We start from the raw sequence: 24,816 nt of genomic DNA on the forward strand, positions 1-24,816 counted from the left end.
CTGCTGGAATTGATGCCATGTTGCTGCTTGCTTGGATTTCCTGAGCCCAGCTGCTGGGCAAAGCACTCCAAGCAGGAGATGCCTTTTTGGTGGCATCCACACTGCAAACCCTTGTTCTCCAAGTGTTGAGGCTGTGCAACAACACAGGGCCTTAAGGAGAGCCATTGAAATGCGTGAAGGTGTCACATCTCTTAAACTGAGCTACTGCTTGTTGGAACAGTCAGACAGCTCATCAGGGAATGGCTGCACTTCCACCCTTCAAATAACGGAATGGCAAAAGGCCCAGTGTGAGCTCTGCTTCGTTAATGAAGCATGAAAACATAGGCTGGAGCTGTAGAGCACAGGCTTTTCCTCCTGGTAAGTGATGGAGTACTCAGACTGGTAGACTGTTACATAGTGATTAAAAACCAAATTATGTTCTCTTTTAGGTGTTAAAATTCCAAAGGGTTGCAGACCTTTCATCATGTATTGCCCTGAAGAAGAAATGTAAATTCATTGTATATGGAAATTGCAGGAAAGGGCTGGAGGTCTGTCTTGGGACCTGAGGTCAGAATTCTGTGTATCCTCACCCAGTCTATGCTCAGGAGTACTAAGTAGCATCAGGAGCAACTTAGGCGTTAGCAAATACATCTTCTGAAAGCAAAAATTCCAATAACTATGGCAATTAAAGAAACCTTATGTAAGATGCAGGATAGATAAAAGCAATTTATCATTCCTATGGCAGTTATGCGATATTATAAGGAAAGGGAACAGCTCTCATTTCATGCTCTGTGCCTTTCTAAGCAGAGTTAGCACAGCCATCCTTTCTGAGCTCTTGTGCTCCCACTCGTTGGCTTTTATTGGCCTCTTTGACCTAAAGGAGCAAAGCTTAATGAATCCATCTCCTATTTCTTTATGGCTGGGCTTTATGTAAAAGGAATGTGGTGGCTTCTGAGCTGCACTGCTGCAGGGCAAATGCTGTATGACTGCAGTTGTCACACACTGCAGTCTGCTTTGGCCCCAGAGAGGAACCCTGTGCATACAGGAGCAGCTCTGGGGGAGCGGGGGACGTTGCAGAGGTCATCAAGTGGGTGGGAACACATCAGGAGGATATGATGTACTGAGCTCTACAGCACAGTCCTTGAAGTTGGAAAAGACCTGTAAGATCAACTAGTCCAACCAACCAGCCCATCCCCACCATGCCCACTAACCACATCCCTCAGTGTCACATCCACATGTTTCTTGAACACCTCCAGGGACGGTGACTCCACCACTTCCCTGTGCAGCCTGTGCCACTGCTTCACCACTCTTTCTGAGAAGACATTTTTTCTAATATCCAACCTCATCAGGAGCACCCCTCAATTCTGAAGGATTGACAAAAGCATAAATGGGACGTGTCTGGCCTTTCTTGGCAGCAGCCAGCAAGGCAGCACCTGGTCGCACACCTGAAGAAAATGCACTCATTCTCTCTGGTGAATAATTCACAGCTGAGACCATCTGGTTAGTTCAGAACCCTGGCTCTGGGAGCTTCATTAGTTGCTCTCTTGCCCTTGAAGGGATCCTCAGGGTTACTCAGTAAGAAGTCACTCCTGATTTCTGGCCGCTCGTTAACACAACATGACATTTAATTGCAGTCAGTAGAAACTGACTTGAGTTTCAGTGGTGGTGGAAGGTCAGAGCTGACCCACATTCAGAGCCACATCTACGCTTCTCTCCGTAGCAACTAAAGAATATTCAGACTGTGAACTTCCTTACTCTTGGATTTCCACCGTACACGTGTCTTTTGTAGCAGTTTGCTGAAGGTAAGCTCTGTGCTCACAGCACAGCTATAGTGCAGGCTGGTTGTTCTGTTTGTTTTCTCTTAGCATTACTTCATAAGAGTTTAAACTCCACCAAACCCCACTCATGCCACAGGGGAAGTGTTGAGGTGGTGAATTACAGCAATGGTGGCTGTGGGGTGATGGGGTGATGGTGTTGGGGGGGCTCTGCAGCTCCCAGAGATGTGTCTGTGTGGTTGTCAGTGGTCGGGAAGCCCAGCAGGGTTCATAGGGCTGAAATCACTCCCCGGGGGATTTGTGTTGTTTTCTTCCTTTGAAACCAGAGGGCACACAGCTCAGTGTTGACATCTCTCAGATTAGCCCAAGGACTGAGCCTGGCCCAAAGGACAAACCCAGCACATTTGCAATAACACCTGATTTTAGCAGTCTCCCAGTGGTGCAAAGCACAGTGAGTTAACAGGGGCTTGCAAAGGCCCAGTGCTTCCACGTTTAGAACGTTTTAAATATGTTCTGTGGCGTAACCAGGTAACAAGCGGCTCTGAGGTCGGACTGCCAGGGTACCTCATGTCCACGCTTGGGTGAACATCATCTAAACTTGTTTGTAAGAGCTTTCAACTCTGCAGGGAGCTTCTGCAAACAGAGCCCTTCCTCAGGCAGTTCTCTCCAAGTGCTGCAAGGCAGCAATGGTGCAGGTGGCTTTGTGGGTTTTTTTATTAGTTTGTTTTAATTTTAATCAGCTAGCCTAGCAGTAAAAATCTATTTTACTTCAAAATATAACTTAAATTTTGAGTATATGCCAATGAAGTCAGTCTGCAGGAGCAAGTCTTTCAGTAGTCCCCAGGGGCACAAACTCTGTCAGCTGATTTTTTTGGTAAATAGACTCAACTGCTTAAAGTCTTGTGAGCAAAGCTTCCCACCCTGCCCTGCTTGTGCCTCTCACAGGCTGCTCCTTGCACAGAGCCTTTCTACCCAGGAGAAAAGAGGTTCTGTAACGACCAGCTGGTAGCAAGAAGGAAAGCACACAGTGGTACTGTGCTGTCAGGTTTGCAAGGCTTTACTGCTTAAATGAGCCTTTGAAGACCACACTTTTAAATGGTGTGTTGAACATCTGCTTTTTGCTAAACACTGGCTTTTTCCAAGGCAATCTTGGAGTCTTCTGGATGCATATTAATACAGATGTTTGCTTCTTGCAATGAGGGCAAAGAATGTGCAGCCCTGTCTTCCTGGGGACTGTTGTAGGCTTTGTATGAGACAGATGCCACGACCATCTGTCTCGAGAGAGACTGCCTTCCCACCTACTGGCAAGCTGCACCGAGACACGTGGGATATTCCCCCCTCTCACGTATGAGAAAAAGTCCATGAGGAAGGTGGCACGCGGCCAGAAGAACAATCAGGTTTCCAAGGCAGAACTCAGCAATGATGACAATAGTTCACCTATTCACAAACCCCTGCTGTAACAGTATTTGGTATTTAATAATAAGTGGCAAGACATCGCCACATCATTTCCTTGAGTTAGAGATGCGTGATAGAGGGACAAAACCACAGTGCTGTCACTGCAGCCCTACGTGCCAACTCCTGGGTATTCCTCCTTGGTAGTGCAACAGGCTTCAGCCCCCAGGGAGCCCCTTTGGACTTGCTTGGTGTTAGGGGACACTGCTTAGGGCCTTTCCCTGCTCTGTCTGCCCATGGGCTGTCAGCCCAGAGGTATGTCTAGACTTGTTCTGGCCAACATTTGTAGCAGGCCAATTTCTGGCCTAACATGAAATTGAGAGGCAAAGAGAAGGACACAATTGGAGCTTATTAGCTCGGCCAGAAGTCCTTTCCCAGGTGGCTGCAGGAAGAACAAGTCTGGACTCCCACCACGCAGACACCACCGCCTCTTCCAGGCACAGCAAAATTGCTGACGCCGCCAGCTTTGGAGTCTTTGACTCTACAGCTGACAGGGAGGAATTATCCTCATAAAAATTCTCCCTGCAGGCTTCAATGCAGATGTGAGGAATTCCACATCGGATTAACAGGGTGACCAACAGCGAGGGACAAAGGAGTTGATCTATCTGAAAGTTTCCAGTGGAATTTTGATCTGAGGCTTGTTGCAGACATTCAATCCTAACTCATCAACTCCAGAATTTATTGAGTCAATGCTTCTTGGTTTTCTTCCCCAGAGACAACAGACAGTGCACCACTACATGACTTCATACACTTATTTATGCATACACACGCACATGAATCAAGTACTGCTGGGAAGGTGATGAACGGAGCAATGCAATATGAGCTGCAGAGCCAAAACTTGTGTCTACTGTCATTTAAATGCTTTTAAGCATTTGGGAAAGATGTTTCTGATAGGGGAGTTAAATTGCTTTGAAAGTTTTGTATATTATCTGCTCTATTTCCTCTTTTCTTCCCCAGTTCTTTATGCTTACATGCTGTTAATGTTCAGGCACGCAGCTACACGTTCGGATGAGAAGGAATGGTCTTAAGTTGTGTCAGGGGAGGTTCAGGTTGGAAAAACTTCTCAGAGCGGTAAGGCATTGGCACAGGCTGCACAAGGAGGTGGTGGAGTCACCGTCCCTGGGGGTGTTCAAGACACGTGTAGGTGTGGCACTGAGGGATGTGGTTAGTGGGCAGGGTGGGGGTGGGTTGGGGTCGGACTGGGTGATCTTAGAGGTCTTTTCCAACCTTAAGGATTCGGTATCCATTTAAGAAATGTATTTGAAAGAAAAAAAACTGCAATTCTAAGTTATTTTAGCCAATTTTCTCCTTAAGCAGCAGACATGGGACATCAGAGCTCAACACCCAGCTCAGAAACACCATGGCAGCAGCTCACTCCTACTCACATCCTTACCAGTCCAGAAAGAAGAACAATCTCTTCTTTCCTTGCATGATTCTCAGGACACTCACTACCTCCTTGCTCTCTCTAAATTCTACCATTTCCACATTTCCAGCCCCGGCACTTATACAGGTGGGAGATATTGGACAATATATACAATTGGAGCTCCTCTTGTGAAAAGTCTTTGATGTGTTTCTGGTACCTGTGTTTACTGAGATGGGAAAGTAAATGGAAAAAACATAAATTTGGTGCAATTATATTGAAGGCATGAATGGACAGTGGAAAGACTCTAAAATGCAGCTTTAGGCAGCTGGTCTAAAATCCATTATGTTCCAAGCTCACTCATAGAGGCCTAACTTCAACAAGTACTCTTTGAGAGAACAGTCTTGTTAATCAATCCTTCCAGAACAGCAGATTTAAAATACAAACAAAGTCTTAGAAAAAAGTCCTTCCAGTTTGAGATTCTTTTCATCACAGCTACTGAAATGCCTTATCTCCCATCCTACTACTAATTATAGCCATTAATCCTTTGCTTTTGTTTAATTGATGAGCAGCTGTTGACTTATAGTAAGCAACGGAGCGTAATTCAAAACTGTAATTAAAACCGGTCAATGGATAAATTTGTTACATGCTTTTATTTCTATTAGAGTCTCAAAAGAAGAGCAGACAGTGTTAAAAGGATTTTTTCCCCCTTCCTTCCAACTTAAATTAGTTTTGTATGAACGGAGCAAGAAAATGAGCTTATCTGAATTCTATTAAAACTGAGAATTAAAATGCCAAATGATAAATATTTCACATGGACAGTGGTGGATGGAAGAAATGAATGAAGATAGATAAGCAGAAGTTTCTTTATAAAATGATTTATTAAAAATAAGTCTTTTAAAGAGGAGAAAGTGTGGCATGTATATACAGTACATTGTCACAAACTGCGTGGAACTTATAATACAACCTACCCACTTTGTTGTTTTGTTCGTTTTTTAATGTCATGCTTACTGGAACTTAACAGCAAATGGGAAGAGAAAAACACCTGGTACCCAACCCTGACAGGGAAACTGAGGGGTACTTGTAACGATGACACTTGGCAATCAGCATGATGCAGTTGTTAAACCAAGATTTTATGAATACAGGCTTCAGTTGATACAGTCTAATTGAGGGCTGTATGCTTCTGCTTAGTTCTTCATTTCTACTGTGAATTGACAGACATCATTAGCAACTGATTTTGTGTTCTAGAAAGGTAGAAGTATTTTAGGGAGAATAAAATACCATCCGAAAAACATAAACAAATGCTCTACTTCCAGCTCTGTCACAGCAGGTATCAAAGATTTCTTCTTAGGAAGAAGACTACACAATTGCTGGTTTTCTCTTTAAACTCCCCACATCTCTGACAGCCAGAGCCACAAAAATAGTTTTTCTTAAATTTATTTTATTTTACAAGAGTATTTTGCACAGAAGGTGACAGGACAAACTAACACTTGATGCTGCACGCTTCACATTCTCATAGCCAGATGTTGCGCTTAGAACAAGATCCTTTGAGTCAAGCATTCTGAAGATTTCCCACTTTCAGAGCCTATATACAGCCAGCTGCCAACAGCTGTATCACAAAATGTCTACCTGTCCTTACAGCAGAATTCACTCCAACCTCACATCTCAGGGCTTACAACTTCAGATCCTTGCAGCAGCCTCTTTAGTCCCACAGTTTAATGAGACCATCCCAGCCGCACGTAATGACTTTGGATGTTTCGTGAGGATGCCAGACTGCGCCAATGCAGACTTTATCATGTGCTTTTATTCTGCTGTAGAGTTTTGTGGTCTTCCAGTCCCAGATGTTAAGCTTTCCATCTGCATCTCCAGATATCACATAGCTGCATTAAAAGGATTAAAATACAAGTTGCATTAAGTGCAAGGACTGCATTATATTGTAACACTTCATATTGAGGAACAGAATAGAGCTTCACCCAGTTAGCCTCCCGCCTGACAGTCTGAAAACTTTCCTGCCAGAGAACTGGCATTCATGCTGTGCTCTGTGGCACGCATAGTCCTGCAGAAGGTGATGCATCAACTGTAGGTAAATGTGCTAACCAGTGTGATTATACCACTCAGTGTTGCTGGGACTGAAAAGATAAAAGTGCCAGAAGTTCATCTGCAAGTTATAGTCGCACGCTCTGCTTTTTCCTCTGGTTTTGCTGAGGTTATTCTCCACTTTTTACAGCAATGCATAGCTTATGTACATACCGTGGTAAATATATGGGCATGTTACCAAGGAAACAGGATGTAAAAGATAGATCTCTGAACAGCTAAATAAGGATATACCACACCAGACCTGTGCATAGAAAAACCAGGCAAGTCTGAATCCCAGGAATTCCAGACAGGTGCATATGGTGGGAACAAAGCCTGAAGGGCTCTGGGGAGACTGCTACTGTCTGTTTGCAAACACAGCAAGATGCAGATTTGTGCTGCACCAGGACTGGGCAAAATAAGGGCAATCTCTGGATGCTTCAACACAGCAATGTAAGTCGTCTTTAGGGAAGGGAGAATCTGGACTACGCTGACTGTTTTTTAACTGTTGCTTGGAACAACTGTTGAGTTCACTTAGTCCAGTCAAACAAGAAAACAAACTTATTCTGCTGCTTGTCTTAGAGAGCTCTGTTCTATTACTGAGTTAATGGGATGGCTGTGCATCAATGAATGTTGCAAAGGATTCTAAAAGAAATCTGGTGTCTGTGCTTGTGAGTTTAAAGATGAAGCTCTTTCCCACAAAACTCACCTCATATCAGGTGAAAAATCCACTTGACAAGCGTAGCCAGCTACCATGTGACCTTTGAAGATTTTCTTTTTGTTTAATCTGAATCTGTTCTGAGCTCCAAAAATCAGAATTTGGTTATCCATTGACTGGCAAGCCAACCACTTCCCTAAAAATGCAACGAACAGAGAAGATGACAGAATGCCAATATGAAGAAACAATCTTGGTTGGTAAGTTTGAGACACACATAACTTTTTCTGCACTGTGCTAATTCAGATTTTCATTATAGAACCATAGAATCCTTATGAGTTGGAAGGGACCTTTAAATGACACCTAGTCCAACTGCCTGCAATGAACAAGAACATGCACAGCTAAATCAGGTTCCCAAAGGACCCTGATCCAGCCTCACCTTCAAAGTCTCCAGGGATGGGGCTTCAACCACATCTCTGGGCAACGTGTTTCAGTGCCTCACCATCCTCACTGTAAAAGATTTTTTTCCTTATGTCCAACCTAAATCTAATCTCTCTTATTATGTAATAACGTTTCTTGGTAGAAGCTGATGTTACTTCACAGAATCATAGGGTCTGGAAGATGGCCAACCCAATTTCCACCTGTTACAACTGTCAGAAGGCAGAAAATTATGCTTGACAGGATTTGGGAAGCCTGTTCCTACAAAATGCACTCAGAACTCTAAAAAAGCTCTGCCTGTTATATTAACCCCAGTAATGAACTGATCCATTTTTAAGCTACTGAGTAAGTTTTTATGGTGCACATATTACAAACTCTCAATCAAATAATTCAGGTTAAGAAAAATAATAGGTAATCTATTTGATAACCTTTTTTGCGGGTACTCTAAGATGGTCACCTGGACTAAGGAGTTTCAGAATCCTTATGTTTTTGAGACTATTTAATTCTCTGTGTCATAATGGAGTATGATTTAATCAAGACATATGAGTTAAAAAAAAAAATAAATAAGGCTTTTCTAATCTTCATTTCACTGTGTCTTGGCACTGCATTAATTCTTACCTATGTAGGAATTAATGCAGTGAAGGCAATGCACTACAGAACAGTTTACAACAGACTTCTTCCCTGAACTCTTTATATTATCATGGTCTTCAGTGTCTTATTTGAACAACAATGACAGAAAATGTGCTGAATTGTCCTTAAATCTGATCCAGCTGCTAGCTTGGAATTAGACAGTTTAGTTCAGCCTCCCAGAGAAATAAACAGGGTGCTTACCCCAATTACATTATTCTCTCTTAGATTTTTAAAAGGTCTGTTACAATCTTCTGCATCCTTCAGAAGGAAACTGAAAATTTCCTTCCATAAAATTTTCATTTTAACTGTCTTTCTCCAGAATCTTCCTTTTAATATTAAGGCTCTGCCTCAATTGTTAAGAATGAAATATTTACACTGCTAAGGAACTGTAATTTGATGCTGATAGCTGGCTGAACATGCTGGCTATACAAGCTGATCAGCCACTCAGCAAATGAGACTGTTAACTGTAAATTTATAACGCTTCAATAACATTGGCAATAAAGCTATTTAATTTTGGCCAACACACATAAAAGAGATTTTGTCCTATTAAAAGGATTTTTCACTTATTGCTGGAGGCATTCAGCCTTTGCCCTCCTGCAGTCAGGTTGTTACAGAAGAACATAAACACTAGGGAAACATTAACATACAGAAACATTGAGTTCATTTGGAATTTCTCTTGAGCAAGTGCTATTTGTGCTGTATTCAGAACAAAGAAACAACATCAGCAGGATCATGTAAAACATCAGTCTTTGTGTTATCAGTGACACCACAAGGACTGCTGAACTTGCTCAGTACTTTGCAGCCCTTGTCAATCCCAACATTGTTTTTCCTAATATTTTAAATATTGCAAAGAACACACTGAGGTTCTGTGAAAAGAAAGAGCCCTTTTACTCTATTTGGAGAAAGGTCTAAATTTAAACTGATACAGCTGTCCTGCAATAACCCCTCATTTTGACACATTTGTCTTCTCAAAACTTTTAAATCAAATCCAGATTCAGTCTGATCTTGGAATAAAGGCACATGTCTTTGGGAAGGTTGTATGGGCTGCAGGGAGGTACAAGATGGCAAAATTACAGAGCTATCATTAGTGAGACATCTTATGTCAGCTCGGCCTGAGAAGGCAGTGAAGCTGTTAACCCACCATTTGGAGACAAAGTCACGGCTGGCATCGAATGCATACTTGGCTCAGCAATATACTTGAAGTCTACAGGAATGTCCCTGCAAAAGGAAAAGGTATGTGTTTAGGAAGGACTGCAGACATTATTCCAAAGGGCTGCCTTGAGAGAGCTGATTTACTAAGCTACTGAGAACATAGCGGTGCAGTCTAAAGAAGAATGTGGATAAGCTCAAAATTATGGGTGCTCATTTAGAGAAATGCAGCTGTGCAACCATTTACGGGATAACCACTGACAGCATGAATTTACCCCCAAATCAAATGACCCATAGTCTAAAGCAGAATCCTAACTCCAATTGGGAAACTGTAACACAAAAATACTCGATTGCCTCCAGTTTCTTTAAAAAACAAACATTAAAGAAAGCAGGAGTTTTATTCTATTCCCTCTGACAATGCCATTTTCCTCCTGTTCTCCCCAAATGGGATGCCAACCAATTCTGAATGTTCATGGCTAAACTCAGCTGTGAACTCCCTGGTCTCAATTCCATTTCATTCTTTCAGAGCAGTACTCAAACAGCTTCAAATCATGCCTGGAACAGGACACAAAGTCATCACTGTAGCAAGGCCTGATCCTTTGCAACCCCTAACAGCCCACGCTCCCTCAGCACACCAGTCATCTGCAGTCCTCAGTGCTAGCTGAAAGCAATCCTACCAGAGGCCATGTTAAAACAAATGAACTGTTGGCTGGAAAAAAAAAAAAAAAAGAAAAAAACACCAAGAAAACCAACCCACTGTATAGCATGAAATCTCAGGTGCCAAAGGTATCTTTATAAGGAAATATGGAGACCTGCTGGAGAGATAGAGAGTGACAGACATGACAAGCCTCCTAAGCTTGGCAATGTAAGAACTAAGTTCCTGCTGTACTGCTCCTGCTTTGCCAGCTCACTCAAAGGGTATAAAGAAAGAAAAGCTTCCAAGATCAGTTGCCCAAATCATTTCACTGTTTATCCAATTAGGATCAGAAGCATGAGAAGCACACGAGAGAAAACAACGTTTTGCATTTCTAAAAGAAAACACAGAATATAACACCTGTGTCAACTTTAATATCACTGCTGTAAAGATACAATCGCATCAAAAGCAAAGCAGACAAATTTTAAAAGCACTCCAGTTAAGACTCCTGAACAAACTACCAGATCTTTAAGTTTGTCCTTGTGAAACCTATGAGCATGCTCTGAACTCTGGGGGAAAGGATATTTACATTCTCAGGGGTGAAGCTGCTCACTGTAATGAAGTCTGACATGACATCCCATTATCAGCTCTGGCCAAGTCAGAGTATTTACAAAACTCACTACAGAATTTCTCTAAACAATTGAAACCAAGTAATTAGACCAGCTTTAATTACTGGCTTTTAATGCCATATTCAGGTCATAATTACTTTGAAAGCTGCTTTGTTTCTGGATGATACTGAAGAAATACTGTGCTGAAGTACATGAAGAAATACAGTGCACCAAGTCACTGGAGATTTAGTAACAATTGTCCTTATGAACTTAAGAAAAAAAAAAAAGATTTTGAGGCGTGGTATGAAATAGTTTGATATGGAAAGCTGATGTGCTGAATATATTAACAGTTTTAATGCACTGCAAAAATCTGGATATTGAAATTATGTACATACACAGACTGGTTACCATACATCAACTGCAGGTTATGGACGAATGTTTTTCAAGTCGTGGGCTAGAAAGACAACATTTACTTTTTATAAAATCAAAAAATTCGCCAAAGACTGTATGGCAGAACACTGTGTACAGTTGAGTTCCCTATTATCTGAACAAGGGAACCCTTTTTCAGTGCACAGGATGCTCAGTACTTTTTTTTTTTTTTTTTTTCAGAAGAAGAAAAAAAAAATCTGGTACTGTAACAATCAGGTTGCGATGTTCCCATTCCAGAACCTTTCTGCCTTTCCTGCTTTTCTCCACAGTGACTAAATCCACCCACTTCGCTGTTTATTTCAGCCATCAACACAGAGCTCACAGAAGAAGGGCAATCCAATCTCAAGGAAATAACAGACTTGTGCAAGTGACATCCTCCTCCTACTCACCAGAGAGGAGACATTCCTTAGCAGACACGATAATGCAAATACTTTGAGGAGCTCAGTAAATACATGGGTCTAATTATAAAAAACTGAACAGAGGCTCTCTGGGAATCACATCTGGAGACAGTGTTCCATGCCTATAAGCCTAAGCCTGGGCTCCCAGACTTTGGTCATTACCGCTGCTGCTACTGGCAATGATAGCGACGTATCACAGACACGCTGTGGGTTTTGGGTGACATTCAAATACCACAGACTGGAGCCTCTTGTCTAGGTGAAAAAAAAACCATAAAAAATGCTGGGAAGAAACTGATTAGTCACAGAGCTGTCAAACTCATGTCTGTGTTGTGCAACAGCTTTCATGAGTGAATGACAAAATGAAATGGATACTTAAAGATATGGAATAAATAATTTCAAAAAGATGCCTGAAGTCCTAGAGAAATCTTCCAGTCCTAAGCAGAAGGTCTCAAGACCTAGAATCTTGTGGAAAAGGTTTCAGAAACAGAAGATATTTGTCTTGTCCCCAGCTATGTTAAAAAATGGAAGGCACTGAAAATGTTTCATATGAGTTTTCTTGGAGTGATTTTCATTTTTCTGTCCCCTGTTATACTGTATCAGCGATGGTCCAAAAAGGAGACTACCAGAAAAGCAGAAACAAAGCTACACCAAGATTGTTATCTTGTATGCTGGTAAAATATTAAATAATATTGTACATACCAAAGCTCAAAGCATTCAAAAGCTACAAACACCAACATAATAGCAAACTTTTTTTTAAAAAAGGCTTATTTATGGGCTCCTGTACCCTTGGGGAAAGGAGAGATAACAAAGACTGCTAATAGAGTACAGCATGCTTCAGGCTGACATGGCTGTCTTGTGCCTTCTTTAGAGGAAGAGAAATCTATGAAGTGCCTCAAGAATGAAGCCAGAACAGCTTGGTTAGCATTCAGCAGTGTGATAGGAAACAACTAGCTTTAAAGATTAGAATAATTTCTCTAGAGATTTGAGAAATATAAACATTAAAATATATTATTAATCATTAATACTAATAATAAATACAGCCTGATACCCATATAAAATTTGCATCAATAAAAGGAGGTTTTCCTAAATAGATATTTCACTTTGCTGACTTTCAAAATAGTTTTCAAATACTGCAGTGCTGTAGGTCAGTAACACAGGGCCAATAATTCACTGTCAGACACTAAGAATGACTTCCAAGACAATGGAAGTAGGTTGTGGATGTTTCAATTTTACAGTAGAACAGTATTTAAGAACTAGGGCCCATACCAGACAGTGACAGAACACACAAATTTGCAGAGGATATGCCCAACTTCAACAGTTATCAGAAATTAGCAACAAGGGTATCTGAATTGTTCTGGTTCTATACTCTTGTGAAAGGTTAGCCAATACATAATTACATACACACTTGCAGAAATTTGAATTCAGCTCTTCCTCAGCTAGCTGTAAACTTGGTATGCTTCAGCATCCTACATACACTTTTAACAATACACTGCCTTCTCAGTTTGTTCATAATATACTTTACGTGAAAATTTAGTATTTTTAAACTTACCATTCCCAGACTCTTAAACTTTTATCATCGGACGTACTCACAAATCTTCTATTTTCATCCACAAACACAATGGTGTTGACAGCTCCCAAATGTCTATCATATTCCTGCACAATCTCACCACTCCGAATATCCCACTACAATTAAAGAAGTCAGAGTAAGATGCTGGATTTTACTAAATATCTTTTTATTTATTTATTTATTTTTATAATTTCAAGCTTTAAAATAATAACAGGCAAGAAAGCAAATCCTCTAGTAACAGTCTTTGAAAGTAGGAGGGAAAAGAAACATGCTCAACTGGTTCAGAAATTCTAATTGAATAAGAAAATTCAACTAAGACTAACAATCTTTTGAGCTGTAGGCAGAGTGTTTACAAAGAGAAATCAAAAGAAAATAAGACATAAAGTAGACATACTTGCACAATTTTCTTATCTGACATTCCTGCAACAAAGAGATTTTGTTTATCTTCATCAGGATTGAACTTGACACAATAAGGAACCTTTCTGTTTGTGAATCTTGAAATACACTGTCCTGAAACAAACAAAACCATTCATAATGGGTCAAGCCAGAAGTTCTAAGGGCTGATTAATTCATTACATATATTGATAGAGACATTCATTCTACTTCTATTTCACTAACAGCAGAAAATACCTTTTTTAAGCCCCTGAGAGAATGAGAGTGTAGAATTTACCCTACATGTTAGCTGGCATGTTTGTAAGCATATACCTGAATGAAGACATACAAACACATTCATCCATATAATTACTACAGCTTTCCAAATAATGTAACTCTGTAAGCTCTGTAGCTTACATATTATCAGGACGTAGTCAAGGACATCAGAACTAGTCAAGATGTGGCAAGCTGACCAGAGCCTTTGCAAAACATCACCTGATTAGGATCAGAATTCTTCCTGACAAGAGACTTGGAACTCAGAATTTCCTATTCTTAAGTGTAAAAAAAAGGGTAACAGTAATCTAACCACAAAACAAGCCACTGATCTCTTCTCACAGTCTGAGCCATAAATGGGTTATCTGTAACTTCCAGGAGCCTATTGAATTTCAAGAGCTCAACAGTGTCCAAAAAACCTCAGTTCTGACTCAGGGCTGGACAATCTGACTTCTACTTTCTGACTGACACCTGAATCAGACTACTGCTACTGCTAATCAAGCAAGCTAATTATGGAAACTTCTTTCTGACATCCTTGGTTTCAAAGAATACCTACAAAATTTACCCTGTATCTTTTTAACTAAAGAAACCTTTTGGAGCAGAATGTTACTGAACATTTCCCAGCCAGTTCTGTGAAAGCGTCAGATCTATTCTCTGCTTCCTATAGCAGCAGCTCAGTTTCCACCATCTTTTCCTATTCAGAATGCTTTTCAAGATAAGAGCATTCTCATCAGCATTCAGCACGCTGAAAGATCAAGTGAAATAATTCTTCCAGATTAAATTTTGGTCTAAAGTGTGATTTCATTTTTTTTTTTTTAAATGTCTCTAGATGTAAACATACAGTTAAGTGATTTGTTAATTTTTAAAACTAAAAATTGTACTGTCATGACAAATACTTAAAGGACTTCTCAAATGAATAAGCACATTAAAGTATTCTCAATTGCATTATTATAGGTAACAGAACATTTAGAATAAAAAGCCTGTTTGTCCTGTTAATAAAAGCCTGAATACTGAACTCTGAAAAGATATTAAGGATAATTAGAAACAATCTGGTTGATGATATGCCTTGTTATCTACTATTAGTTAACCACAGTGTGCACAGCTACAGGCCTACCTGTTTCAGTGTCCCACAGTTTAATGTAGCGGTCATATGCAGCACTCAGAAACCGAGTGCCAGCGTTGTTAAAACAAATGTCTCGAACAGCTTTCCCATGTCCTACAACACAGAAAAAATGCAAGAAACCTTTAATTTGTGCTTCGAATTACGGGTGTTTTTGGAGAGCGTTTTTCCACTTAGCTGCTATACTCTTCAGAAGGGCAAAGAGAACAAGGAAATTGCTTACTGAAATCCTTCCTGAGTACCAGTAAACCTGATTTCAGCACAGTGATTCAAATGACAAAGAACTCCTGACTCAAGTACCTCATAAAGGCTGATGAGAATTAAAAAACAAAAAACAAACCACAAACATAGATAAGCTCTGGAGAGAGAAACAACAGTATTGCACAGAAACAACATGCAAATCAATGTTGACATCGAAGGGAAAGAACAGGAGAGACAAACACTACCTGGGATGCATTTGAAGGAGAAACATTTCAAATGAAAACCAAAATAATTAAAAATCATTGGAAGTATGAGGTCTTCTGATGTTTACCATGCTATCCTTCACCCCAATACTTTCAGCTGATCACTGTAGCTCTCTTTAGTTAAAATACTGGCACAGAAACTATATACAAAAACATATGTAAAATATTATTTATGTGTATGTTTTATATATAAGTAAATATGTGTATATATATTTATAAAATTGCAAGAAGCTTTTGATATATATTGAAATAGCAAATAAACCTGGTTAATGTCAAGGATCTTCTGAGAAGAACAGTCGAACTGTTCGGAATGAGCAGACTATTTAGAGAACCTTTTCTGAGCATTTCTTTGCTATCCTGCTGTCATCAGGAATATCAAATAAAAAGACTTCTTTGTTGTTGTTACTCAACATATATTCACTCAATGTGCATTCTAGAAATGCTCCCATCTCAAAAGAAGAATTGGCTACTTTTGTTCTGCATTAAAGACTGCTGTGAAGTTCATATATTTCTCTCTCAACCATCTGCTTTAACAAAAACCTGTTACATAAACAAAACTGCACCAGAACCTAACAAAATAAGAAAAAATTCCCATGTTTGCACTTGAAAACTCAGCACACAGGAGACCACCTAGCTAAAGAGGGATTAACAGACCACGAGATGCCCTCTCTACAGAGGGCTGCTGTTCTCAACATGAAGCAACGCAGTTTCACAATTTTGCCTTTGGAAAAAAGTTTTGCATGAAGTATTGATGAGTACAGTACACTAATGTCTTGTTTTAAAGGGCTTGAAGAGTTATATGTTGACATTATATTTCCTGGAATAAAGCCAAAGGTTCACTAAAAAGTTGCACCTTTTTCAATTCTCAATTATACTGAATACCATTTGCCTTGGCTACTTACAGATCCTCTTTAAGATAAAAGCAATAAGCTAACCTAAAACATGTCCTTTCACACAGCTGTTTTATATGTATATTAAGAGCTAAGTTAAAAAAAAATAAAAGTATGATTACCAATAAACGTCCGTAGACATCTTCTATCACCATATACTTCCCACAGCTTGAAAGAAAAAAAAAAAAGGACGAGGGAAGAAAATATGTCAATAGTTAATAAAAACAATGATGCTGAAATTAAGTGCAAATGTATATCACACCAGTTTTTAAGAAATTAATTACAAATTTAAGACATCAACTGATTAATCCCACATATCTATCCAGTCATTTACAAGAATACCATCTTTTTAGCAAAAAAAACCAACCAGACCATTGAATAATAATAAAAAAAAATAGTACAATAAAAGAAGATCTAATGTAAGTTTTTAAATGTCTATGATTTTGCTATTAAAAAAATATTAATCAATTAATTAGTTTTCTAATATGACATTGATGGACTAAAATGGGATTAGTTCAAAGGCACAAATACTTCCAGTAAACCACTTAATGAAAAGCCTATTGCTGGCTGCAAAACTAAACCTCATAGAAAATTATGACAATAGCAAAGACAGTAACCTGAGCAACTCAAGCCCTTCTAAATTCTATTACTAAATGATTAACACTGTTCTAACACCCACACCACCTTGTGTATTATTCTATCTTTGTTCCCAAGAACTTGTAATTTAAAACTCAAGTGAGAAAATAAAAGTAACAGTAACTTGGTAGAATTACCAAGCATTTACATACTCTAAATGCAGTTTCTGTATTCAATGCTGGAATAAAATACATAAATGAAAGTAGAAAAATAACTCACCTTAATTTTGCAATCCATAGAGCAAGACAGAAGCATATGCCCAGAGAGTGGAAACAACCTAACTGCACTGACTCCCTGTAAATAAGGACAATTAAACAGTAAGTGGAGCATCTATGCACTCTCTCAGTTCACCAGCCTTCTTTCTATAAGCAAAAAGCTATAATGCAACTTCATAAAACATACAGATACTGTATATCTAAAAGAAATATCCTACCATTCCACTTTAAAAACAGATGCATTTTTAACAATTGTTACTGGCAACAAATTGATTCACTTCAATATCTGTATAAACATACACCCTAAAGCTTCTCCACAGTCCCTTCTCAACACTCACACCATTACTGTGGTAATCACATCAAATAAATTGTGGGTTAAGGTGACTGCTTTAAACAGACACTGCTCTAATAGAATCCTTTCCTGCTTTCTTTGCCATATACTGTTTTCTGAACAAGTCCTGTTCAGTTTTGTTTGTTTTAAATACAACGTGGCAGCAGTTCCATCATGGCAGCAGTACCACTGGTGTATTAAAGTAGTCCCTGAGGCCACATCCAACACAGGCATCCCCAGAAGCATTTACAGGTTCTGAAGCTGCAAATGCTGTCGTGTCTCCGTATCTCCACTCAGATGGCCTGTGGTATTCCCACAAGTAATATGAGTGCTACTTCTCCAGTAAAAAAATACAAAAAGCCACCAGTCAACCTGCTCTGCCCAGGCTGGCCAGTACATGTGCTTTAGATTGACAGGAGGACTATGCAGGTTGAAAGCCCTGTTTTTCTGATGTTCCTGTTTGATTATTTCAACTAGCAAATACCCTTTTCAGGTGGGACATGCAGAAGTATTCCACAAGAAAATTTCTAGCCAGCTCCACTTATTATATATACTGGCTTGTAGCCACTGAACACCAGATTCCCTGGGCACAGTATCCTTCCATCTGTCTGTATTTCAGGTCATCTTTACAAAAGACATCTAGAGAACTGCCAGGTACTCATAGTTTTACATCTCTTCTTTCCATAATGTGTCAATTACTCTGTTCTTATTCCACCTAGTTCCTCCCACTCCAGTTGGAGTTGCAGTCTACCCACTTTTATTTTTTTTTTTTAATCTTTCTCAGTCCTTCTTCCTTTTGCTTCTCCATTCTGTAATTTGTCCGGTTGTTTGAAGGAAAAAAGCACAAAGCCTTATTTATGCATCAGTCTGTTCTGATAGAATAATAGGCAAAGGAGTGACTAGAGCTATGGGGAGGAGATGTTATTCTGGAAAACACTGATACTTGTAACTACAACTTCTTTGATGCAGCAGTTACTAAAGAAAAATACAGAGCTGTGACTCAACAAAAAAAGGCAAAAGCCTCGTCTCCTTTCTTCCATCTTTTGGGTATCATTAAGCTGCTGCTCACTGCAGCACAGTATATTCCCTGACATAATACTGAAAATTAGAGATGGAAGAAGCAGCAAACTGAATATAGGCTTTATGGATCTGATCAGTGAAACAAGTTTTAACATTAAAAATGTGTGTTTAGTTACATTGTCTGACACAAGAAGAAACTATGAACATGAAGTAACATAAGGGAAAACTGAAAACAAGTTAATAATTTTATTTGGGAATCCTGTAATGCTTATCTATTATAATCACAAAACCTATTCAACTTTTCATAGGTTTGATGTGAAACAGTATTTCAGTACTTTTACTGTACAAATGCATTTTCAGTTATCTCTAGAATTAGTCTTGCTCTTGTTCACATAGCAATTTAGTAAATAACTCAAAATCCCACAAAGGTGATTGAAGAATATTCATCTCTTCAAAAGATGTTGGGAAGTCACTATGTTCATGAAAAAGTTTATACAGGTATCAGAAACAATCACATCTGACCATGTGAACACCTTGTGTGGGTGTATAATGCTGCCAACTGTGTGCACAATGTCATAAATGAGAAAAAGCATTCATTTCTTATACTGATGCTTCAGTTTTATAGAAGTTCAGATACAAAACAAAGTGCATTTTTATGAGGTACACTCCAAAACTTCTCCTACCTTTGTATGTCCAGACCATACATGGATTTGTTTCTTTGGAAGATAGCATTTCTCAGGTGGCATTGTAGAACGGAGATTAACTCCAACATCTTGAGGAACATGAAGGTAAGATCTCCCTTGATAGTCATACATTTCCTTAACTAAAAAGGGAAATGGAGAATTCTGAGAATTGGAGAGATTGTATTTTAAGAGGAAGATTCAACTGACACATATTTAAGGCTTTTCTTCAACACAGCTGTCTTGCCCTGAAGCAGGGTGGGAAGAGGGATGAGAAGAAAATCAACCCACTTCATAGGTTATGGATTCTTATTTGACATCAGTTGTGCTCAAATTAAGCCATTTCAGCAAATCTGCTTGGAATCCGATAATCTGAACAAAATGATCTCCCCCTTGCCCAACTTACCTCAAAATGCAAGTGTTCCTGAGGACAATAAGGGTTTGCTCATACTAAATGTACACAGATAATAACCTGCACTCTAACTCTGGCATTTGCTTGCAATTTACTTTCCATACAGCTCTGTGCTTCAACAGTCATTTCAGCAGAATTGCAAACCAGAGGAAAGAAGATCCATCACCAATGTCAAGCAACTGGGCAACCAACAGCAGTCAGAAGCTAACAGCTGTTCTTTAACTACATTTCACAGAAATGGCTGGATGCTCACACATGCAGAGTGCATTGTCCTATAAATTGATATTCCAAAATAGACTTCTCTGCTGAGTAGCCATGACATTAAGCTGTGCACTGATTTAATTAATTTCTGTTTCTTGGATATTGATATGACAGTTTTGCTTTTACAGATGACCTTCTGCTCAGCATTAATGGTGAGCAGAAGGCTTGCCAGAACAAAGGTGTATACAAAACAGTGCTTTTTTCTGGAAGGCTTCAGTTTGAGAAGATTAAAATTTATCTTGCAAGGACTCTGATTGTGAAACTTTAGGTGATGGTATACAAAGACAGGTGCTAACTACCTGTGCCAAGCAATGCCACACACTGTTTTGCACACAGATGACAGTTTCCAAAAATCACTTAATCTTACCTACTTACCATTTTCTTACAATTTTCTTTGAAGGTATGCTATAGGCCTCAACAGGGTAATCATTTGATAAATAATTATTCATAGCAAGAATGTTCACATTAAGAACTGAGGAAGTACAGGGTCCAAGTGATTTTCCAAATTGTATGTTTGTAATTCAAAGCACTATTTGCCGATTAAAGTACCAAAAGACAAAACTGTAGTCATTCTGAAGCTCAGACTAAACCAAGCACATAATCTCAGGTTTTTTTTTTTGCTCTGTAAATTAGGAAGATATGCATACCTAGTAACATTAAAAATAAATAAATAAAACCTGAAAGATGACATTTCCACACTGCTCTTCACAGTATGTTGTGGAATTGGTCCAAGCTTATCTCTTTCCCTGCCCTTTATGCTTATGCCTGTAAATGCCATTATCTCCAAAACAGAAACATCAAGGTGCCTCAGCAGTTTTGCTGAGGCTGTCTGCCATCCTTACTAATTAACACAGCAGGCAAGAAAACACAGCGAGCAGGAAAATGAGAACAGGCAGGAAGATGCCATTACCATGTAATATAGTCTTCTCCTCTCCAGGTTTATCATCTTCTAGTTTTCCTCTCTTCTGCCTCTTAGCTGTTATTTCATCCAACTCCTTCTGTTCTTCCTGGAAAAATAAAACATGATCTTGACTTTTAAAAAATTAAATGTTCAGAATGACATAACAAAATCCAAAATTACATTACTGTTTATTTGCTTTTAAGAATACACGTATTTGCTAAGTGAGATCAGAAATATTTCTGAGCATCAACAGAATACCTTTATTGAAAACATTAGCTTGAAAAGCTAAGTACGCTGAAAGTAATTAAATATAATCTTTTTATTTGGCTAAGCATCACTGATTCAATGTGAAGGACATTTATTGGTTGGGTAGTTGCTTTTAAAATAAAAAAAAAAACAAAAAAAAACACCCTTCCCTTTTTCTTAAAATAAACAAGTACAAATTTACGTTCAGTCCTTTCCAAGTTGCTCCTGTTTATAAGGATCTTTTGCCAGACTCTACATGTGACACATTGATACAATTCATTTTATTTCCAGTCTTTCAAATAATTAAATGCACAACATTCAGAACACCCTATTCAAACTCAGAACCAGAAATGTTTCTATCACCCTAAAGCACACCTTCTGGTTGAGACACACTGGATCTCTGTTAAAACCACCACATAATATATTATTGCACCACAATGCACTAGCAGTTTGTGCTTACAGTGTTAAAGTAGTACTTACTTCTGAAGGTTTGGCTACTTCTTTTTCATCAACATACTTTGCCCACGGTCCCAGGAAACCATCAATGTTAGATGCATCATTCTCCTTGAATTTCTTCCTTTTTTCAATTTTCTTTTGTCCCGTTTCAAACACTGTTAAACCTAGAGAAAGAAACAACACACTGCTTAGCTGCTCGCACAGATAACACACCTCAACACCACAGGTCTCATCACATCAATCTAAAACAAACAATAACAAAAAATAAATCCAACAACACTATCACCATCACTCCATCCAACACACACAGGAAATGGAGAATACACTTAGGGGCCAAGCACTGCTGACTTATTAGGTTACGAACACTGCTAGCCATGTACAGTAACAGAAGAGCCACTTAAACTAGTATTTAATCAAACATGTGCCCATGCATTTGTAGCACTAAGTCTGCAGACTGCATGAATGTATCGATTTTCATACTTTAAACAGTGCAGACTTTGAAAAATTAGAGCCTGAACAACTGGCTTCTGACTCCCTCCACCTCTCTCAGTTTCAAACAAAATCCACAAGGACAAAACTTAAAAAAAAACAAAAACAACACAAAGATCTCCCTAAATCCCAATTCCAACTGTGTGTTTTAATTCAGTCAGAACACTATCCTATTCTTTCATATAAAAGTTAGCTTATCACAAATTCTGTGCCCTCAGAACTTCATCCATCAAAACCAGCGTGCAGTTTTCATGCACAGTTTTCATAATGCTTTCCTACAGCATCAGTAATACTCCTCTAGGGCAAGGGAGACAAAAAGGATTTTTTGTAAACAAAGGAAAATAGGCAATGTAGAAGTTAAAAACAACGGTCATATGAGAGATTGTTATATTGCAGTCAGGAATTTTATTAAAATAAATGACAAAAATTGCAGTAACAGAAGAATATATTTTACTTTTGAAGTGATTTAGCCTTAGCCATTTCTATCTAATATAATTGCTATATATCAAAATAAACCTATTTTCAATTGCTTGGAAGGAATGAGTGAGGTAACCTTCTACATATTCCATGGACGAGAACAGAGAAATAAAGAAGCTTCATATATACATGCAAATAAAAAGTTTAAAAAAAATTAACCATGAAGTCATTTTTATTGTTGAATATCTTGCATCAATGTACTAATTACAAGCGCCATGCCTCTGGTAGTCAGTTCTCTCAGTGGAATGCTATGCCTTTACCACTTGGCAACCTTCCAATGGTTTCTCTTTTCCAAACAGTTTAACTCCTCTTAGCAGAGATAACTTGCAATCCCCAACAGAAGTGCTAAAGGTGGCTCACAGAACCCTCAGTTTGCTACTGGGTAGCGTAGTGTAAGTTGTTAGTTAGCCATAGCATACCAACATCCTAATGCAGACACACCACAACCTGGATCAAGGCACAATTGAAGAGGATCAAAAAGCTCTGTTCCATATATACAGATCAATTCTATTCGTTCAGTGACACCTAAGAGGTTCTAAAGATAGCCTGACATATTTGCTACTTCAGGAAAACAAATTCCCCCTATATCTCTGATGTGCAACACATCATCATTGGTAAGTCTCTCATAATTCCCTCCTCTGCCAATACCTACTCCATTTCTTAGTGAAGAAATGATGGAAATAGCCATCAGTTTATATAAGATTCTGAAATACTTACCTTGATTTTTTTCAGCTTCTTCTACAGAGCCAATATACTTGGTAGCAACTTCAGGGTTGTCTATAGAGGGGTCTAATGCATAACCTGGAACAAGATAACAAAATAAATGTTATTCTGGACCTCTGATTTTTGTGCAACTTTTGTGTGCCTTCCTACTAAGTCCATAAAATTATTTCCAGTTGGCACTGAGGGAGCTCAGAATGAAGAAGGATAAATATTTTGAAATTTCATTCACTAATCACTTGACCTCAGTACTGTAGTTAGTACAATGTGTTACCACAGAATGGCTTGTGTTGGAAGGGACCTTTAAAGATTATCTAGTCTAAATCCCCTGCCATGAGGTCTCTGTGCATGCCTTGCAACCAGAATGCTTAATTCTGCACAATAGAGAATACATACAATACACAACAGTTCACATCACAAGAGTGAGGCTTCAGAATCTTTCCGGCCTCCCAAGAGACCTCTATAGCCCAGCACCCTGCTTCAAGCAAGGTCAACACTAAACTCAGACCAGCCTGCTACAATACAAAACATTACTTTCTGGAATGTCATAGCAGCCTACTTTTGTTTTCTAGAGTCAAGGAAAGATTTAACTGTAAATTTACTGTCAGCAATGCATGATTTTAATTGGGTGCTGCTTTAGTTCAGGGCAAAAGCAGTAAGTTGCACTGAAACCAGCCAAAAGGAAGAGGGCAGGGATACGAAAGAGGAATGGAAGCAAGTGAAGTTTTCTAGGGCTTGGTGCATATTCTGTGTGCCTCCCCGCAGAAATGATTTCATCCTCATATCATGGCTGGAAAAGCTTGTTCCTTCCACATGAAAGCAGTTGCTTTAACTAACATGGAACGTACCAGAAGCAGCAGCAATAGCCTTTAATTTTTAAAAGAATTAAGCATTCACATAGTCATTTCCTGATTACTGCTATTGAGTCTTGTTAAAAAGCAAAAAAAAAAAGCAAAAAAAAAAACCCACACCAACAACCTGCTGCATTTACTCTTATAAATAATTTATAAAATGTATTAGCATTTTTGTAGATATTCAGGATAATTCACTTTTTTTTTATTCTGAGATTCTCATTTTAATATGCATCTCTTACACTTTCTCTCCATTTCTCCTGAAGCAGATAGGCATAAGCTTCCATGAAATACAAATAACTTCATGTGGTTTCCAAGGTAGAGGGCTACTGAAGGTTTACTGACCACTGTGGCTTTTTTTTTTTTTTTTTTTGTTTAAGACTGCACCCTGGTGGACACAGCACCATTTTTTATTAAACTCAAATGACAAACTGCCTCTTGAGAACCCATAGAGAATTCCTTCGTCTCAGAAAGAAAAAAATAAATAAAAAGGAAAGAGAAGCAATGAAAGAGAAGTAAATTTTACCACTGGTAGAAGTAACCACACACAAATCCACAGAAATCTTACAGCGTACAAATTAATTCTTACATTTCTGTCGATTCACAGAAACAATTATGAAAATCATAAGCAGTGGAAGATTAACCTTTGACTCCCAAAGATCAATAGTTTATAAAAACACTTAGATGCAAACACATTGTGAACCTATCAACACCAGCCCAACAGCCAAAGGAGACCATCCCCAGCCACTTCTCAGGTACACTGCTGTCCTAGAAGATTTTTACTTACATGGATAACCAAACTGAGCAGACACTGTAATCAGACTTACACTAATTTAACTGCCTGCTTTTATTAAG

General features: G+C 38.8%; 1 protein-coding gene across 1 annotated transcript in view; it reads right to left on the bottom strand.

The window, feature by feature from the left end:
* Positions 1–5,408: 5,408 nt before the first annotated feature.
* The window catches only part of CDC40 (cell division cycle 40), a 35,169-nt gene continuing 15,761 nt past the window's right edge, over positions 5,409–24,816 (bottom strand). Inside the window, exons 4-15 of the mRNA XM_031610810.2 lie at positions 23,108–23,191; positions 21,449–21,588; positions 20,732–20,828; positions 19,152–19,291; positions 17,122–17,196; positions 16,389–16,434; positions 14,907–15,008; positions 13,542–13,657; positions 13,130–13,263; positions 9,504–9,580; positions 7,349–7,493; positions 5,409–6,446 (exon numbers count right to left, since the gene is read on the bottom strand). Of these exons, the coding sequence (XP_031466670.1) occupies positions 6,269–6,446; positions 7,349–7,493; positions 9,504–9,580; positions 13,130–13,263; positions 13,542–13,657; positions 14,907–15,008; positions 16,389–16,434; positions 17,122–17,196; positions 19,152–19,291; positions 20,732–20,828; positions 21,449–21,588; positions 23,108–23,191 (1,334 nt within the window). The 3' untranslated portion in view covers positions 5,409–6,268. The remainder of the gene's footprint in view (positions 6,447–7,348; positions 7,494–9,503; positions 9,581–13,129; positions 13,264–13,541; positions 13,658–14,906; positions 15,009–16,388; positions 16,435–17,121; positions 17,197–19,151; positions 19,292–20,731; positions 20,829–21,448; positions 21,589–23,107; positions 23,192–24,816) is intronic.

Source organism: Phasianus colchicus, chromosome 2 (assembly GCF_987193195.1).
Source record: "Phasianus colchicus chromosome 2, bPhaCol1.hap1.1, whole genome shotgun sequence".
Classification (NCBI taxonomy): domain Eukaryota; kingdom Metazoa; phylum Chordata; class Aves; order Galliformes; family Phasianidae; genus Phasianus; species Phasianus colchicus.